The sequence below is a fragment of the Salvia splendens genome, chromosome 1, assembly GCF_004379255.2.
Source record: "Salvia splendens isolate huo1 chromosome 1, SspV2, whole genome shotgun sequence".
Classification (NCBI taxonomy): Eukaryota; Viridiplantae; Streptophyta; class Magnoliopsida; order Lamiales; family Lamiaceae; genus Salvia; species Salvia splendens.
This window is the reverse complement of record NC_056032.1, coordinates 16,884,936-16,904,530: the sequence shown is the minus strand read 5'-3', so window position 1 is coordinate 16,904,530 and position 19,595 is coordinate 16,884,936. Positions and strand designations below refer to the sequence as shown.

The 19,595-nt window shown below is 40.6% G+C and overlaps 2 protein-coding genes across 2 annotated transcripts; both read left to right on the top strand.

Moving 5' to 3' along the window:
• The first annotated feature begins 577 nt into the window (after nucleotides 1–577).
• Nucleotides 578–4,617, top strand: LOC121744368. Its single transcript, XM_042137891.1, has 4 exons — nucleotides 578–1,064; nucleotides 1,242–1,357; nucleotides 3,724–3,967; nucleotides 4,059–4,617. The coding sequence occupies exons 1-4, from the start codon at nucleotides 708–710 to the stop codon at nucleotides 4,362–4,364; spliced, it is 1,023 nt and encodes a 340-aa protein (XP_041993825.1). The 5' UTR covers nucleotides 578–707; the 3' UTR covers nucleotides 4,365–4,617.
• Nucleotides 4,618–10,174: 5,557 nt separating this feature from the next.
• Nucleotides 10,175–13,237, top strand: LOC121744358 (coronatine-insensitive protein 1-like). The gene is made up of 3 exons (XM_042137882.1): nucleotides 10,175–10,915; nucleotides 11,596–12,103; nucleotides 12,207–13,237. Exons 1-3 carry the CDS (start codon nucleotides 10,422–10,424, stop codon nucleotides 13,026–13,028), a joined length of 1,824 nt encoding a protein of 607 aa, XP_041993816.1. The 5' UTR covers nucleotides 10,175–10,421; the 3' UTR covers nucleotides 13,029–13,237.
• Nucleotides 13,238–19,595: the final 6,358 nt, after the last annotated feature.

Below are 19,595 nucleotides of genomic sequence, written 5' to 3'. Positions count from 1 at the left end.
CTTCGCGCGTCAACAAACGCGCGCTTAGATGGTCAAGACGATGGCCGAATGGCGGGCGGCGGTGGACCCCGTGGAGAAGAGTTTGCTTCAAACATTGCTCGTGAGCATGCAAGAGGATTTGGAGGCGGCACGGAGGGAAGCCGCCGGGAGTAGAGGCGGCGGCGACGGAGGCGGAGGCGATGGTGGCGACGGAGGCGGAGGCGATGGTGCCGACAACGACGGAGGAAACGACGAGGGAGCAGAGGAGTGAATTATTGTACTTTTTTATTAATTATTGTAATTTTTTTAAATTATTATACTTTTTTTAAATTATTGTACTTTTTAAAATTTTAATAGTATTATTAATGTTTCCCGTATATGTCTCGTAAATTAAATTCCGTATATTGTGTGATTGTTAATTATTTCATTTTTATATAATTGTTATTAGTGATGTGGTTGGGCTTTTTATGATGTGGCTAGACTATAGCTGAGCTATTTATGATGTGGCAAGATGATTTTTAGTGTTGATGATGTGCCATGAGAAGTTTTTGGCTGGGTATTGCTATTATGGATGACCTAAATATAGGAGATATTTTTCTCTCTCTAAAATCACATTCTCGGTATTCACGATACGGCTTCAAATCAAAATTTGTTCACCACATTGGAAATTACGATCGTTGCAGCACTATCTATCCGGATTGATCAAAATATTTTTGAGATTTTGAGAAATGTCGAATTCCGAGAAACAGCAATCGGCGGAGGATCGACAATTCAACGATGTGGATCGCGCCGATCAGGTTTCCGGCGGGGGTAGTTCCATCGATGTCTCTTCCAGTCGCGACGAGGCGGCGGTGCTTGCGAATCGGTCGGTTACGCGGAGGTTGACAGATATTTTGGTGGAGGATAGGGATGCCGATCTGCTTCTACAGAGCAGCGGGAGAGAAGAGGGGGTTATCCAGTGGCTTCGCGCATTGGATTTGCAGGTGACGGGGGCTTGCCGAGCGGATGAGAGGTTGAAGCCTTTGCTCAAGCTGAACGCCTCCGCTGCCATGGCTGAGGATGGTCTACTATCTCACCTTAGTCAGGTATTTATGTGCATTCAATTTCAATCAGGAATTTATGCATGTCCAGTTATTTTGCGCGCTTGGCATTTTCATGTTTTAAAAGGTTACATCTCTTCAGTTAATCTAGAATTAGATAGATTGATGCTCAAGCTTTTGAATGGTTCGTGTGATTGACGCTTACCCCTTTTTGTTCAACAGCACTTTGAGCAGTCAGAGGTTGGCATGTTGGCCAGGTGCTTGTGCGCACCGCTGGTTTCTCTCCGGGTCGGAAAGATCAACAAGCAAGGAACATTTCTGTCTCCGACATCTGTAAGGTAAGTTTGCAAGAGTATCTGTTCGGTTAGGGCGATTGTGGTTAAGTCCTTGCAGTATTATCATTTCATCGAATGCGAAAATCACTTCTATTTATTAATAGTGCGAGCAAATAAAAGATTGTCCATATCCATAACGTTGAACTGTACACAAGATACCAGAAGCCTAACAAGTTGGGTAGTTATTTCTGTGATGTATCATGTATGTTCACTGTTTTCTCCAAATAAGCAATTTGTATATCAATAAGAAATTTATTATTGTAAGTATCCACAATCAATTGAAAAATAATCTTAATGATAATATCTGTTATACCCAATTACATGCTAGTGCAATAGATTTGCAAACCTACTTGTTATTTGTCTACCAACTTTCCAAGACTAAAGAAATTGTGTATTTGTAGAGATTTGGTAACAATAGAACATAGATAAGAAGAACTTAGCAACAATAGAAAATAGATAAGAAGAACTTAGCAGTGGATAGTGGAAAGAAGATAGTAGTTTGGTAGATGCTGGAAAGTGATAATGTCAGTCAATGGACACACAAATTGTTACTTATAAGTCACACAGTTACACTAACGTACTTTTACATTGTGAGCGATTTCTGTAGCTAATCATAGTATTATGTTGCGGCTGTATTAATTGTGCGTGCTTAAATTTCTCTTTCTTAAGTGTAGTACAATAAATATATATATCTTCTAATTTTATCGCAGCACTCGTAAGCCTAAATTTCTTTTTGTCCCTCTATGCCTCACAGTGCTGATTTTACTTTATAGGATGATATTAATTTCATTTGATGAGATAACACATTTATCTCATTTGCTGATTTTGGGTTCACATTGAGTGCCTTTACATTTAAATTTCAGAAATTTGTTTTCACCTCTTGATGGGCAGTTAATTCTGGATTCTGTCTTAGATCCTTGTGTCTTGATATGACTTGTTCATATCTAGGAGGTGCCTTGGACATGTGGCAACACCAGGGAAGGTTTGCGTGAAAATATGATTATCTTTGGGTTCAGTGGGGATCGTAGCAGCAGCCTTTTCATATCTGATGACCCTTGTATATATCCGATGACTGTGATCATGAGTTGTTCCTTCACTGAAACTATTATTCCAGTTTGGATCAAGCTATTATGGCTTCTGTGTTATTTATCCTATTCTGTCCTTATTCCATGATACTATCCCTGATGCAAGTGATGTTTCTATAGCAAATAGAAATAAATGCATCTTAACCCTGTATAATTTCTTATGTAAATAACTAGGGTGCTGTATTTTAGATTGTTGATGATGGTAAACATTTTTCATCCTTCCAAGTGAAAACCTCTTTTTACTTGTAGGTAAATGGGCGTAGACTATTATGATCTCTGAATTAAGAAGAAGTAAAGGTAGCTTCATGCTTTTACATTATATCATGTTCTACAAGAGTTCGTTGGCTTACTGTATATTATATCGGTGCCTTTCTGCTTTGATGCCTGTTACTGCTTTTTAAATGTGATTCAGATGTATAATGTGTTTATATATGAGTATCCACTATGTTAACTTTTTCTCTATCTTTCCTGTTCCATGAGACCATATTGCTTGTAATCAATTTTTGAAAGTGTTAATTAATTGATTACAGAAATTATCATGCACATGAAATTATTTGCTTAATAAATCTTGACATTTCTTAGTGATGTTTAGTACTTTATGAAATTGTTTGGTTAATAAATCTTGACATTTTGAAGTGATGTTTAGTACTTTAAATTGGTCTTTCAAAATTGTCACATTTAGAACCCCTCTAGATTGCTATTCCGTTGTGTTATTTAGTAACTTAGGCAGTGGTAAGAATTAACCTTTTTCTCTGGCTCTACTATTGGAATCATTTCTTTTTTACCAATATACTTTTTCAATCTAAGAAATATTTGGTTACAAATTACCATGCTATATGTTAATGTCACACTTAAATAGAAAAATCAAAATAATATTACGTATGTGGCATGTTTGGTTTTGATCTGCTCCATGAACAAAAACTGAGCCATGAGCTCATAGTCTAAATGCATTGAAACTGTTTCCGGAAGAAATCAGAACATAGACGGGACTGCAAATGTTCAAAATTTGAGGGTGTGTTGATTTTAGTTAGATGGGGTATGAGGAATGATCATAAAGTTGGATTTCCACAAAAGTTCAGGCCAAATCAGAACTGGGTCCCCTGAAGCTTATATTACTTGTAACTAGGACATGGTTTCTTACTGTAGTTTCTTATTACTAGTGGGTACTAGGGGAAATGAAGGCAATAATGGACCTTTTCTTTTGTTTGGGTGTTGGGGCCTCTCTTCCTTTCTAAATGTGCTGATTGTTGTTTCTGAACTGTATGCTTGTTTGTTGTTTAATAGGGGCAATTTATGTCTCACCCTTCTGCGAACATCACATTTGAGAATATCATTTAATGGAGATGATGGTTCTGAGGAGAGGCTGGCAACATTAAGTACTGAGGCTCAGTGTACCGATGTGGAAATTGAGGAGATCCCTGCTGACAAGTCTGGAAGGTCCTTCTTTGTGAAGACCTCGGATGGCGGGGTTTCTTATTTTTGGTGCTCAGAAAAATCTATGTTTGTGGGGTATGAATTGCTTAGAAAGGTGGGAATTGGATATCAAAAGCCTTGTTTCATGTTGATCTATGTATCTCGACTCTGGACATTTCTTAACTTTGATTTTCCTGTCTGAACAGTTTAAAGATTTGCTAGCTCAGAAACCTTCACTTGCTGAACTAACTGGAATTAGCGAGTCACGACTCAACTTTTTTGTGAGCCATCTTCGATCATACCTTGCTGGATCAGTGGCAAATAATGCTCAAGTGAGTAGCGTGCTATCTGCTAGCCCTTCAGATGGCTCAGCCAATTCTTCCGAACATCATAATCCTCATTCATCAGTCAATAGTTTAAAGAGTTCACGCATCAGGCAATATGGCAGTCAAGGATCAAAGACAAACCTCATTTTTCAGGGCTGTTTAAGTGCTAGATTGTTAAGGACTTAAATCCCTAACGAACCGATAAAACGAAAAATAACAAGATAAGAGAATCTGGTGCTCGTGAGGGTCGGCGGGGATAAGGATCTGGGCGGTTGTGCGCGGGTTCCAACCCGTCGGGCAACGGCTACAGATCAAATATACGTTCCGGCTGTGCGCGGAGAGATTCCGTCGGGCAGCAGGTAGCGTAGGGAATTATGGATTCAAAGCATATCACAAGGCATTTGGCCAAAATAATATATTCATTGAATGATTAAAATGATAACAATTTCGCCTATTTATAATACTAGAATACTACTATCCTAACTTATTGAATAAGAAAACAAAGATATGGAAAAGATATGGGAAACAAAAGATAACTAAATAATAGAGATTTCTTTAAGATATGAGATTCGTAACATAGATCTAGTTCGTTCAAAGATGGCCTGAAAAAAAGTTTGTCTGACATAAGGATTGCCGCCAGAGAAAAATTGAGGCGTCGTGGTGAGAATAATGTTCCAGTTATTGGCAGCTTACTTGAGGCTTCATCAAAAAGCAGTGATTTCTTTCTGAAAGATAAACTTACTCTGGTGAATGGGGATGGAACTCTAGAGTTGCTGTCATTAACTTTAAATTTCTTGGAAGTATATGGTACTCCTGGGGAGCTACCGCTTCCAAGACCCGAACCACAAGTTCCTTCGTCGAGTCCATCTCCTTTTTCTCATTGACATCTGCTCATCAGGCCAAGGATATTTAGTCAGTGCTGGTCCTGCTATGTCTACCTCGATCCCTCCGTTGAATCCTAATCTTGTTGATCCTCTACTCCCAAATGGTGAATCTATGGTGGAAAAAAGCGCTAGGGAAACGCTCTGGATGCTCATCAACAGCTCCAACCTGTTAGAAATAATGGGAAGAAATTCCCAAGCCGTGTACAGGCGGTACTCTAACTATTACAATCAAAAGGAAACTTGCAACAAAAAGAGAAATGAAAATTACAACGGAAATAAAACAAACCAAATTTATAAGTCGAGTCGAGGAAAGCCATCTTTCCGCAAGACAAATTTCGCCCCGGCTAGTGCTCACGGAATGGCGTATTGCCCCCAAAGATAAAACGACTTCCTCCTAGCGTGTAGAAGCACCTCAAACCCGCTAGGCACCGGCGAACTTGATGGAGTTCCGAGAATCGAGCTAGACAATGCTCCTAAGATGCACACTAGAATGCTTGAGACTAGATAAAGGGAGAATGATTGTTGGTGTTTTTATATTTCTATCTCTCAAATCCACACCTATTTATAGGATAGGAGTGGCCACATGAGAGGTCTCAGCATTAAGGCACCTCATAAACACTTGGAGGTTGAAAAGCCAAAAGACTTAGGAAAAGGAAAGGTTTTGAGACCCTTCTAATTTCCCACATGTTTTTCCTACAATCCCCCACATTGGTTAGAGCGCTGCAAGCTCAAACCAACACCAGACACAAATGCATGTATGCAGACTCTTTTACTCAATTCTCGAGAAACAATATTGCATTTGGAATAGTAGCTTGGGGCTTTGAACTTTCCATAGTCAACACTATCGGGCATACCGGCGGCCTGGTGGACGTGATGCCTTGAACCATTCCTCCTTGGTGTATACCGAGACAATAATATTGACACAATATCAAACACATCAGTTCTCACGTTTGTGTCCATTACTGGCCATGGAACACCACTTTGGATTCATAAGTGATTCACATGTTGAAGCGGCTCACACTTCTTCACTTACATAGGTGATTCTTTTCCAGATATCCTGCAATACCCACCTCCTCGAGGTTTCTAAGAATCATTAAAAGTCAAAACTTAGCCTCCTACCACATGCAGGTTACAACACTCAATGCTTTCTAAAGAATGGGCTAAGATTAAAAATCTTCCGAGTGTTACAACTAGATTCATATAGCTTTGTTTTCCCATTAAACCAAGCCCATGAGATCTCCAATCGTATGGTTGGGTTACCACTATAATCATCTTTTAAGATGTGGTTTTCAGTCCCATTCCTTTTAGCAATTTATGCATTTGATCACGGTTTAAACCTTTTGTTAACGGATCCGCTAAGTTATCAACTGACCTTACATAGTCAACTGTGATAACACCACTTGTGATCAATTGTCTGACGGTATTATGTCGCCGACGAATAAGCCACTATGTGCTCTCCCTATAGCTGCTTGGCTATCACAGTATATCACTACTGTCGGCACTGGCTTCTTCCAACATGGAATACATTCTAGGAAATTTTTTAGCCACTCGGCTTCTTCCCCTGCTTTATCCAATGCGATAAACTCAGATTCCATGGTGGAACGAGCAATACACGTCTGTTTCGTTGATTTCCACGAGACAGCACCACCCCCCACAGTGAACACATACCCACTTGTCGAAAATGAGTCTTTTGAATCAGAGATCCAATTTGCATCACAGTACCCTTCAAGTACTTGGGGATATCTTGTGTACTGCAGCTCAAAGTTAAGAGTATACTTCAAGTATCTCAAAACCATACGCAGAGCTTTCCAATTATTACTACCAAGTCTAAATTGGTCTTGCTTGTCAACTGACAAACGATAAACACAATTCTCAAGAGAATTGATCTCAGGGAATTAACCATTTCGTAGCCCATGAACATTGCGACTGTTCGTTTCTTCATTCCAGCTTTGGTGCTCATGTTTCCTCCAACTTCAATTGGTATAATCCTGTCTTAGAAGAGTACACTAATTTGTCTTGCGATTGTTAGAAATAATGGGAAGAAATTCTCAAGCCGTGTACAGGCGGTACTCTAACTATTACAATCAAAAGGAAACTTGCAACAAAAAGAGGAATGAAAATTACAACGGAAATAAAGCAAACCAAATTTATAAGTCGAGTCGAGGAAAGCCATCTTTCCGCAAGATAAATTACGTCCCGGCTAGTGCTCACGGAATGGCGTATTGCCCCCAAAGATAAAACGACTTCCTTCTAGCGTGTAGAAGCACCTCAAACCCGCTAGGCACCGGCGAACTTGATGGAGTTCCGAGAATCGAGCTAGACAATGCTCCTAAGATGCACACTAGAATGCTTGAGACTAGAGAAAGGGAGAATGATTATTGGTGTTTTTATATTTCTATCTCTCAAATCCACACCTATTTATAGGATAGGAGTGGCCACATGAGAGGTCTAGGCATTAAGGCACCTCATAAACACTTGGAGGTTGAAAAGCCAAAAGACTTAGGAAAATGAAAGGTTTTGAGACCCTTCTAATTTCCCACATGTTTTTCCTACACAACCAACCCCATCCGCGACTGCTAGAGGTATCGATAGCCATAACGTAGTTGCTGCAGGAAGCCGGGGTCTATACATCGGAACCAAGGATGTTGAAGCAAGTAGCATGTCTGCTTTGGGTCTCGTTTTGTTGTCCGATATTGGTAGCAGTGATCATACTGAGAAGGAATCTACCTCAGATCCATCTAGTTTCAAAGAAGCTATAGACTGATAGTTGTCTGTTTTGAGTTTTGTAGTTGCCTGCTATTCATCAAAATGTATAGAAGTGGGTGGAGATGCATATGTAATAACTATATCTATCAGCTGCTTCGGGGCTTAATGTAATTATATCCAGTTTTTGAGAAAATGAAATGCAAGGGAAAATGCAGTCTTTCTGCTGACATTTGGAATCTCGCTTTGATTTTGTGATATATTCTCTCAGTTCTACAGTAATAAAGTCATTTTATTATCTTGGTATGTTTTATTATAATGGAGTCAACCAAAACTATTGAAACTTATTTATAATATAAAATAGATTATTTATAAACTTAATTACTTACATTTTGACAACTTATAAATATTTTATAGGAATAATCCCTTAAATCTTATAAGCTAGTACTTTTTTAAATGAGATTAGCCAAAAATCCCTTTAAGAATTACTGAAAATGGCTTGCCCTGTTTGGTAAATGTGTAAAAAGGAGTTAATGTAAATTTTGTATATGTAGTCCAAAACCCAAGCTTTTAGGGTTATGGTTGAACTTTTATAATCTGAAAGAAATCACAACCTGATTAGCTCGCACCTGATTAACCCGTAACTCAAGTAGGATTGGCCAAAAATTCGATGGATCGACTCAATTGACATCCCTAAATGGAATGACCAAAATAAGTGTACGGGACAATAGTAAAATAATAAAGAGGTAAATACATAAATTATAGTACAATATTTCGCATCTATTTCATATTGATACAAAAAAGTTAAAATTTATATAAATTAAAAAATTTTATTTATGTTTCAATTTAATATGCTACACTATTTTTATTTGGATATTATTAATTGAATAAATACTCTCTCTTTTTTTATTCAAAGTAAAATATTTTCCTTTTTTTAATTGTCACGTTACAAATGAAACAAGTACTATATTTCCTAAAATGAAAACCATTGAATAGCAATAAATATTGATATATTGAGAGCATCTCCAATGCTGGCGGACGTCAAATAGCCGTCAAATAGCCTTCACACTGCCACATCATCAGCACTACAATTCTCCTGCCACATCAGCTTGCCACATCAACTGGACATCAAATAGCCATCAAATAGCCTTCACACTACCTATCCACATCACTAATAACAATTATATAATTTAATTTACAATTGTATCAACATACATAATTTAATTTACGAGACAAATACGGAAAATTCGAATAATAATATTAAAATTTAAAAAGTACATTACTTTTAAAAAAAAGTACAACAATTTAAAAAAATTACAAAAAGTAAAAAGTACATTAATTTAAAAAAGTAAAACAAAATCACTCATCGCCGCCGTCCTCGTCTCCGTCGTCGCCCAACGCTTCTTCACTGCCGTCGCCGCCGCCTCCGTCGCCACCTACGCCGCGGCTATTCCCGCCGGTGTCCCTCCTCATCGCCTCCAGTTCTTCACGCTGGCTCTGGAGCAATACGCGAAGAAAATCCTTCACCTCGGGGTCCACCGCCGCTTGAAAATCCTTCACCTCGGGGTCCACCACCGCCGTCTGAGACCCTACACCGGGAGCCGGGGGAGTCTGAGACCATCCCCCGGGATTAACTGGAGTACCTTCGTAGTTGTTCTCCATTGCTCGTTATTGATCTTGTACAGAAAGTAAGGTAGAGAGAGAGTACTCGTTAAAACAAGTGGTGCGAATGAAAATGAGGTTCAACGCGCGTATATATTGTGTTTTGCGAAAAAAAAAAAAATATTTAAATCCGACGCCGGTTTGGCGCCGATCCGGGAGCCACAATGGCGCCCGTGAGGATCGGCGTGGGAACCGGCGTCAGCGCGGGAATCGGCATGGCGACGCCGATTTTGACGCCGATTTCGCCCACGCCGGTTCCAATGGTTCGGCGTCAAACCGGCGTGGGCGAAAAATCGGCGCTCCGGTGGTGACGCCGACCATTGGAGATGCTCTGAGTTGATTCCACCTGGTGCCAAACTTTGCGAATTCCAATGCTGCATCAGTGTTTATTTGTGGGGCCCAGTATAAATTAGATCTAGGAATATTAATTTTTTCTACTATTCAACCATATACTCTACTCACTACAGATTACTCCATCCGTTCAAATTAGTTGAATCTTACGGAGTAATTCATTTTGAGTTGTCTCAAATGGTTTGAGTCATTTTTTTAAATATTTAATCATTTTTACTTCATTCTTTTTGTTCTATTTTATTTTTATCTATTTTATTTAACTTACTAAACATAATTTTTTAAAATCATGTATTAAAAAAAATGCCTAGTATATATTTTTTGGTATTTTGTGTGGCTTGGAAAAATAGGTGTGTAGTTAATGATTTATTTATATCAAATACAAAAAGAAAATGTTTTGTTTTTCTAGCATTTGCTTATTTGCAGATTGAATGATAATGGTGGAGGTTGAGGTGGTCAGGTGTGGAAGATAATATAATCAAAATTAAAAAGAAGGGAATCTTTGGCAGAAAGGAGGTGTTGGTATTGGTCACAAAACAAAAGCATCTCTTTCCCTTTCCTCCTTTCGCTTCAACCCACCCGTCTCTGACTCTCACTCTCACTCTCACTCTCACTCTCTCTCTCTCATCCAATTTCCTCTCTCAGAATGACCAATTCCACGACGCCACGAAGAATCCCTAGCTTCTCCGCCGCCGCCGGACCAGACGACACCGTTTGGGACTGCGTCATCCCCTACGCGCTCCACCGCCACGCGCTCTCCCTCGTTTGCAAGCGCTGGTACCAGATCGACGCCATCACCCGCAAGCACGTCACCATCTCCCTCTGCTACACCGCCACTCCCGCCCAGCTCTCCCGCCGCTTCCCTCACCTCGAATCCCTCAAAATCAAGGGCAAGCCCCGCGCCGCCATGTTCAACCTCATCGGCGAGGACTGGGGCGGCTACGCTGCCCCCTGGATCCACGAGGTCGCCAGATCTTTCTCCACGATGAAGGCGCTTCATTTCCGGCGCATGATTGTCTCCGATTCCGATCTCAAACTGCTCGCCTCCTCACCCGCCGCCGCTGTCCTCGAGGTTTTGAAGCTTGATAGGTGCTCCGGTTTCAGTACCGACGGCCTCTTACACATTGGCCGCGCCTGCAGGTTTAAAAAACCCATTTCTTCTTTATTTTTTCGATTGTATTATTACTTATTAATTGCTTGCTGGAGCTCAATTATTTTTGCTGGAGCCTATTGGATTATACTTCCGTCTGCTTGATATTGAATTCACTTTTTTACATAAAAGTTTGACTTACTTTTACTTTTTTTTTTCCAATGCTGAATGATGTAATTTGGGGTCAATTTTTTGTACTACTAGATATGTTACTGAATCACGGGTAAGGATTTTTCATGTTTTTTTCTCAGATCTTATCATGATTGAAGTTGCAATACTCTTTCTATATGCTACACTTTGTGCATCCCAAACTTAAAGGTGTGCTTTTCAATAGAAATCTAAGAACTTTTTATAAAGAAGAGAGCATGATAACTGACTGAGCTTGATGGGGAAGACATCAGTATACTGTCTTATTACACTTTTTGAGAAAAAAGTGGGACTTAACTTTTTTTCTCCTTAGTTTAATGTTGATTGATAGTAATTTGGGGTCAGTGTTTCTTTTCATTCCTTATTCATATATGCTACAGTTTCTTAAAACACTAGTTTCTTGAACTCGTAATCACGATCTAGATTGTAGAGATAATGAGGCTTATATTTAAGATCACAGAAATTCTGTTTCTATATGTTAAACTTTGTGTATCCTAAACTTAATGGTGTGCTTTTTAAATAGGAATCTGAGAACTTTGTATATGGAAGAGAGCATGATAACTGAGCTTGATGGGGAGTGGCTGCATCAGCTTGCTTCAAACAATACTGTTCTTGAAAACCTAAACTTTTTCATGACTGATCTCAAGAGAGTTAGATCTGAGGACATTGACTTACTAGCGAGGAGATGCCCATCTTTGACCTTTGTGAAAATCAGTGATTGTGATATTTCGAAGCTAGTTGAGTTTTTCAGAAATGCTCGTTCGCTGGAAGAGTTTGCTGGTGGCTCTGTAACTGAGCCTCCAGCTCAGAATGGTGAAGTTGCTTCTTCTGAGCAATTGGAAAGGTATAGTTCAATTTCGTTCCCCCCAAAGTTGTGCCGCTTGGGGCTTACTTATTTGGGAAGAGCAGAGCTTCCAATCGTGTATCCTATTGCTGCGAAGCTTAAAAAGTTGGATCTCCTTTATGCCATGCTCGACACTGAAGGCCACTGTCAGATATTACAACTATGTCCAAATTTGGAAGTTCTTGAGGTGAACTTTTTGAGCTTTCTATGTTAACAATTGGAAAGGTATAGTTCAATTTGGATTATTTATCAATTTATAATTTAAATTTCGTTTGATTTATATGCAATAGGCAAGAAATGTTCTTGGAGATAGGGGCTTGGAAGTTCTTGCTCGACACTGCAAAAACATGAAAAGGCTTAGAATAGAGCGGGGAGCTGATGAACAAGATATGGAAGATGTTGAAGGTGTGGTCTCACAGAGAGGACTAATCGCTTTGGCTCAAGGATGCCTTGAACTGGAATACTTAGCAGTATATGTGTCTGATATTACAAATGAAGCATTGGAATGCCTGGGTACACACTCAAAAAATCTATGTGACTTCCGGCTGGTCTTACTCGACAGAGAAGAAAGCATAACAGATTTACCTCTTGACAATGGAGTTCGATCTCTATTAATAGGTTGCGACAAACTCATAAGGTTTGCTTTGTATCTCCGCAAAGGGGGGTTGACGGATGTAGGCCTCCGTTATATAGGGCAGTATAGTCCTAAAGTGACATGGATGCTTCTCGGTTATGTTGGGGAGTCTGATGAAGGTCTTTTGGAGTTCTCTAAAGGTTGCCCGAGCCTCCAAAAGCTCGAGATGAGAGGATGTTGTTTCAGTGAACGCGCACTGGCTACAGCTGCTCTTCAGTTGTCTGCTCTTAGATACTTATGGGTGCAAGGGTACAATGCATCTAGCGATGGCCGAGATCTCTTAGCTATGGCAAGGCTATACTGGAATATCGAGTTGATACCAGCCACACGACACATTGTTCACGATGCAGAGAGACAACGTCTAGTAATTGTCGAGGACCCTGCTCATATTCTTGCTTATTATTCCCTTGCAGGGCAAAGAACTGACTTCCCGAGTACTGTCACTCCTCTCGACCCTAGAGCTTCCCGCGATCCGTAGATCTGTCACACAATGAGGCAATCGCACTTGCCTCTACTGTTGTTGTGATCTTTTTTTTTCTGTTGAATTTTGATTTCTTCGTTTGTGATGAATCATAGAGCTCGATATCCGTCATTTTTATATTTTAATCAAATACGTACTGTAAAAGTGTACTACCTCTGTCCCATTAGAAATGAAATGTTTTCCTTTTTGGTTTGTCTCATTAAAAATGAAACATTTCTAAAAATGGAAACAATATTCTCTTCTTTTTCTTCTCTCTTATTTTACTATCTCTTCATTAATTCACGAAACAACACTACATAAAATCTCGTGCTGAAAAATAAATGTTGCATATTTAATGGGACGGAGATAGTATATAGTTAGGAGTTGATGATTACTTTCCACGTTCCATTGTGTTATGAAATATCTGGTGTTGATTTATGATCATATGCAAAATTCTGGTTGAGTTTGTGAGAATTTTTTGTTTTATATTGTTACGATTTCTCGGAGATGAAACTGACGAGTGATTGAAAGCCGCTAATGGAAATTTTGGGATTGATTATTTCTCAAGAACAAAGCTTATAATTTGAATTTGGGAAAATCACTCTCTAAACTAATTCCCTCTCTTTCCTTTTATAAAACGATATACAACTAACTAACAACTTATTAAATCCTACGGCTAGGATTTAATCTTCACTACTCCTCCATCCAACGGCCCCATGAGCCTTCTCGGCCCATTGCCAAATTTCTTTACTTCTGACTTGATTGTGAGATATTGCAACTGAGCAATTAACTCCTACAAATCTCCACCTTCGTTGCTTAGTTGAATTTCTGGACATCATCGTTTACACAAACTCACAGCCTCAAACACAATTCAAACTTCTCCTTAGGCAGTGGTTTGGTCAGCATGTCCGCCGGGTTCACAGCTGTATCAACTTTGAATAGCTTCACCTTTCCATTCTCTACTTCTTGTCTAACAAAATATAGCCGCACATCAATGTGCTTACTACGTTCATGAAACACCTGATGCTTTGCTAAACTCAAAGCACCATTGTTGTCACAACCAATGGAGATTGCAGTCTGCTCTACTCCTAAATCAGCAGCAATGCCTCTTAACCATGTACTTTCTTTTACTGCAGCTGTCAATGCAATATATTCAGCTTCAGTCGTGGAGAGGACCACCACATTTTGCAGGCTTGACTTCCAACTCACAGCCGCACCATACATTGTGAAAATATAACCAGATTGAGATTTCCTAGTGTCCACACTTCCTGCAAAGTCACTGTCACAAAACCTAATCAGTGCATCTTCCTCATTGTAGTTGCTGCTTTTGAACAGGATCCCTACATCTCCAGCTCCCTTCAGATACCTAAGAATCCATTTTAATGCCTGCCAGTGTTCTCTCCCATGATTGCTCATATACCTGCTTGTGCAGCTTATAGCATGTGCCACATCCGGCCTAGTTCCAATCATGGCATACATCACACTTCCTACCACATTTGCATATGGGATAGCCTGCATTTCAAGCTTCTCCTCATCACTCTTTGGTGACTGCTCCACAGTCAGTCTGAAATGCTGTGCAAGGGGAGTTGCTGTCATTTTTGAAACATCCATTCTGAACCTCTTCAACAATCTTGATATATAATCAGTTTGGTCCAGCCAAATTTCCCTTTTATCTCTGTTTCTCACAATATTCATGCCAAGTATCCTCCTAGCTCCACCCAGATCCTTCATATCAAAGGCTAGACTCAAATCCTTCTTGATTTTCTGGATCTCAAGCCTTGATGCACCTGCTACTAGCATGTCATCAACATATAGGAGTAGATAGGCCACTGCAACTTTGTCTCTCTTCTTGATGTACACACACTCATCATAGCTGGACCTCTCGAACCCATTGCTCAACACATAATCATCAAACTTCTTGTGCCACTGCCTACTTGCTTGTTTCGGGCCATATATGCTCTTTTTGAGCAGGCACACCTTGTTCTCCATCCCAAGTTTGATAAACCCCTCTGGTTGGCACATGTAAATGGTTTCCTCTAGATCCCCATGTAGAAAAGCTGTCTTGACATCCAATTGTTCAAGCTCCCAATCAAGCCTTGCAACCACTGCCAACAGAATTCTTATTGAAGTGTGCTTGACTACGGGTGAGAATACTTCAGTGTGATCAATACCCTGCTCTTGTGTGAATCCACGAGCCACTAATCTTGCCTTGAATCTGATCTGTTGATTATCTGCAGATTCTATCTTCCTTTTGAACAGCCACTTACAAGTTACTAGCCTTCTACCCTCCACCTTATCAACTAGGATCCAAGTACCATTCTTGATGAGAGAATCAATTTCATCAACCATGGCCTTCAGCCACTTGTCTCTATCTTTACAGTTCACAGCTTCCTTATAGGACCTTGGCTCAGAAAACTCAATCTCATTTGCCACGCACAGTGCAAAGTACAGCAATTCAGTGTCTGCAAATCTGACCGGAGGCTTCACATTCCTTCTGGTTCTATCTCGAGCCAACTGATAAGTTGAGATGCCTGGCTGAGCTTCCCTACTCTTTGGTTCTTCATCAACATCAGATTGCACAACAGCTTCCTCACCAGAGGGTCCCGGGCTCTCCACCTCAAACTGAGTTACCTGCTGAGGCTTTTCAATCAAATTATCTGTTTTCTTGAAAGGCATCTCTGACTCCACAAAAGTCACATCCCTACAGATCAAGACTTTGTGATTTCCAGGCTCCACACACCAAAGTCTATAGCCCTTCACCCCTTATTGATAACCCAGCATTACACACCTTAAGGCCCTAGCATCCAGCTTGGTTTGCTTCACATACGCAAAAGCCTTACAACCAAATGTCTTGAGGTGAGAGTAGTCCCCATAGCTGCCATACCATCTAAGATCTGGAGTGTCCCCATCAATGCTAGAGGATGGACACTTGTTAATCAGCTTCACAGCAGTAGCCACAGCCTCTGCCCAAAATCTCTTCTCCATGCCTGAGGCCAGCAGCATACACCTTACTCTCTCCATAATTGTCCTGTTGTCCCTTTCTGCAACACCATTTTGCTAAGGATTTAAGGGAACAGTACGGTGCCTCTTTATCCCCTTGGTTTGACAGAACAATCTAAATTCTTTTGACATAAATTCTAAGCCATTATCAGTCCTAAGGCACTTCACCACACACCCCTTCTCCTTCTCAACAACAGTACACCATTCTTTAAATTTTGAGAGAGCCTCGGATTTTTCTTTAAGTATATACACCCAAAACTTTCTAGAATAGTCATCAATAACAGTCATATAGTACTTGCCTCCACCAATAGATGGCACATGGGATGGTCCCCATAAATCACTATGAACATAGTCTAATGGGGCTGTGGATGTGTGATTACCTTTCTGGAATGGCAGCTTCTTGACCTTCCCCATGATACATTCCTCACAAGGTTTAGTAGCCTTCTCATCAGTGCCAGATATGACTTCCTTGCTTATTTGTTCTCTGATACTACCCATGGCCAGATGCCCCAGCCTTTTATGCCAAGTCTCAATTGATTCGGTCTTGACATTATTTATCTGATCACTCAACTTGACAGCATATCCACATAGATAGTATAAGCTTCCATTCCTTCAGCCTTTCATGACTAGAACTCTATTCCTCCTGATCTCCATGACCCCATCAGTTGAATGGAATGAACAGCCTTTTCATTCTAACATTCCCAAAGATATGAGGTTTCTTTTTACTTCCGGGATGTACCTCACATCACTCAGAATGGCCGAGGACTTGTCATCGAGCCTGAAGCGAATCTTGCCGACCCCCCCTCAATCTGGCATATCTGATTATTCCCTAGGACCACCGAGCCATGAGCCTCTGCTATATCCTCAAATAACTCCAGCGTTGGACACATGTGTAGGCTGCAGCCAGAGTCCAAGATCCAAGGCTTCCCACATGCAATTTCCATAACATTCAACGCATGGGGCACCTCTTGTTCTTGCACACAATCAGAGGTCGGCTTAGGAGGGCCATGTTCTTGCGCCTGTTTTCTTTTCCACGCAAAACAGTCATTCTTCAAATGACCCAGCTTCTTGCACCAATGGCAAGAGCGCGTCTCTTTCTGATCAAGGCCACCAGATTTCGGAACCTCCTTCTCCTTCTTGAACGGTTTCTTGCTCTTGAATCTCTTTATATTCAGAATTTCAGGGGTTACCTCATTCGATTTATCCTCACACCGCTGGATCTCCTTGGATCTTATAGCCGATTGGACCTGCAACAATTAGACGTCTCCAAATCGAACCGGCCCGGATGAACCGGCCCGGAACCGTCGCCGGCGGTTCCGAACCGGAACCGGAACCGTCACCGGCGGTTCGAACCGGCACCGGAACCGCCGGGCCGGTTCCGGTTCCTCATTTTATGCAAACCGTAACCGGCGGGTCGGAACCGCCGGTTCCGGCGAAACCGGCGGTTCGGCGGTTTCCGACATAATTTCAGGCCTACTCCCTAGCCTTTTCACAATTTCAGGGTTAAACCGGCGGTTCCGGGCCTAAACCGGCGGTTTCCCACCGCAATTTTCAAAATTTGAAAATTCAAACGGTCCGTAAACCGCCGGTTCCACCGAAAACCGGCAGTTTCGGCGGCGAACCGGCGGTTTCGGCGTTATTTTTCAAAATTTGATTTTTTTTTAAAATTTTTAATCACAATTTTCCCCTATAAATACCCCCTCCTCTTCCATTTCTACTCACCCCATTCTTGTGTTAATAAGAATTTCTCTCTCAATCTCAATTTCTCTATTCTCCATCCTCATTCTCTCAAGTTGTGTACGTTGTTTGCGCTCATAATTTACTCACGTTGTTCTTGTTCACGTTATCATATAGTCATATTCACATAAACACTACTATCTATTCTCTACTTCCAATTTCCATAATATCATGTCTTCATCTCGTCGTGGTGGTGATCGGGGCAAGGGCATTGCTCAAGATCAAAGTGACTCTCGGAGTCGTCGTGCCCCTTCTAGAGCACAAGTTGCGGAGGAGGTGGGAAGGCAAGCCGCTCTTCGATTACAAGTAAGTTCTAAACTTCTAAATTAAATGTTTTACTATGTTAATATGTTATAATAAGTTTTAATATGTTAGTAGTTTTTTAATATGTTTTATTATGTTATATGATATAAGTTTTAATATGTTAGTAAGTTTTAATATGTTTTAATATGTTATATGATAAGTCTTTAATTTGAGAGCACCATTTGGTATACTTGCTCGGAAAAAGATTATGTGCGGACTACCGCCTTTTCTTATATCCTTGTGCAAGATGGCCTATTGTGGAATGCCTCAGCGTGGTCCTTCCTTTGATTTATATGTTAGTATGGCCAAGGAGATCTTTTCGGTTCCGGCTTCCACTGTCGCCGTCGAGTCCGCCTTTAGTGTTGGAGGCAACGTCTTGGACGACCGAAGAAGTAGGCTCACCGGACAAAACATGGAAGCCACCATGTTACTTGATGATTGGGGCTCCGCCGAAATTAGAGACCAAGAACCGGATTGGGACAAACTAGTAGTACAACCCGACCAAGACTACTTCCCCGACGAAGAAGAGTAGGCGCCAATACTTCCGATCAAGCCAAATAGGTAAGCAAGGTAAGAGAACTACGTGGACTTTGATTCCAAAATGCAATTGAGCATTGAGGATACGTAGGCATCTCAACTTATATTTCAACTTAAATTTTAAATTTAAGTTTAAATTTAAGTTGAGCTCAAGTCCTTTTCCTTTATTTCTTTTTTCTCCCCTTTATTTCGAATATGTAATTTTGTAAATTGTAATGAAGACTTTAAGTCTTTTGTAATTTATAATTTTGAAGTTGTAATTTCTAATTTTTATGTTGTAATTTGTAAATTTTAACTTGTAATTTGTAATTTTAAAGTTGTAATTTGTAATTTTGAAGTTGTAATTTGTATCAATAAAATTACATTTGTACATCGCTTCATTCTAATGTTATTTACGCAAGTTTTTTTACATTTTAAACTTGAATTACAATTTACAAAATGCAAAAAAAAAAAAAAATCGGATAAACCGCCGAACCGCCGAACCGGCCCGGAACCGGCCCGGAACCGGGTAACAACCGACGGCTAGGCCGGTTCAAGTGAACCGGCGGTTCACGGTTCATAAACCGGAACCGTGCGGTCTTTGACGGGCCGGTTCCGGTTCCAACAAATCTTGAACCGGAACCGCCGGTTCCGAACCGTGAACCGGCGGTTCACGAACCGTGGTGACGTCTAGCAACAATGTAACAGTCCCCTCTCTCCCAAATAAAATTGCATCCCTCATCTGGTCATATGACTTAGGCAGGGCGTTCAAGAGGAGAATGGCTTTATCTTCTTCCCCGAGCTTCACATCAATATTTTTGAGGTCATCAATCGCCTTGTTGAAATCCTCCATTTGTTCCAAGATATCCTTCTCTTCCATGAAGTCATAGGAATAGAGTCTTTGCTTCATGAAGAGTCGGTTGGAAAATGATTTCGTTATGTACAATTCTTCACACCTCTCAAGGATTCCAATCGTCGTCGTCTCCTTTGACACTTCGCGCAAGACCTTGTCGCCAAGACTCAAGATCA

What these genes read in the sequence shown, in the direction of transcription:
- LOC121744358 (XM_042137882.1), top strand. Translation starts at nt 10,422, where the DNA reads ATGACCAATTCCACGACGCCACGAAGAATCCCTAGCTTCTCCGCCGCC. An exon ending in CACATTGGCCGCGCCTGCAG is followed by an intron (nt 10,916 to 11,595) that starts GTTTAAAAAACC and finishes CTTTTTAAATAG; the next exon opens with GAATCTGAGAACTTTGTATA. An exon ending in CAAATTTGGAAGTTCTTGAG is followed by an intron (nt 12,104 to 12,206) that starts GTGAACTTTTTG and finishes TATATGCAATAG; the next exon opens with GCAAGAAATGTTCTTGGAGA.
- LOC121744368 (XM_042137891.1), top strand. Translation starts at nt 708, where the DNA reads ATGTCGAATTCCGAGAAACAGCAATCGGCGGAGGATCGACAATTCAAC. An exon ending in TACTATCTCACCTTAGTCAG is followed by an intron (nt 1,065 to 1,241) that starts GTATTTATGTGC and finishes TTTGTTCAACAG; the next exon opens with CACTTTGAGCAGTCAGAGGT. An exon ending in GGTATGAATTGCTTAGAAAG is followed by an intron (nt 3,968 to 4,058) that starts GTGGGAATTGGA and finishes CTGTCTGAACAG; the next exon opens with TTTAAAGATTTGCTAGCTCA.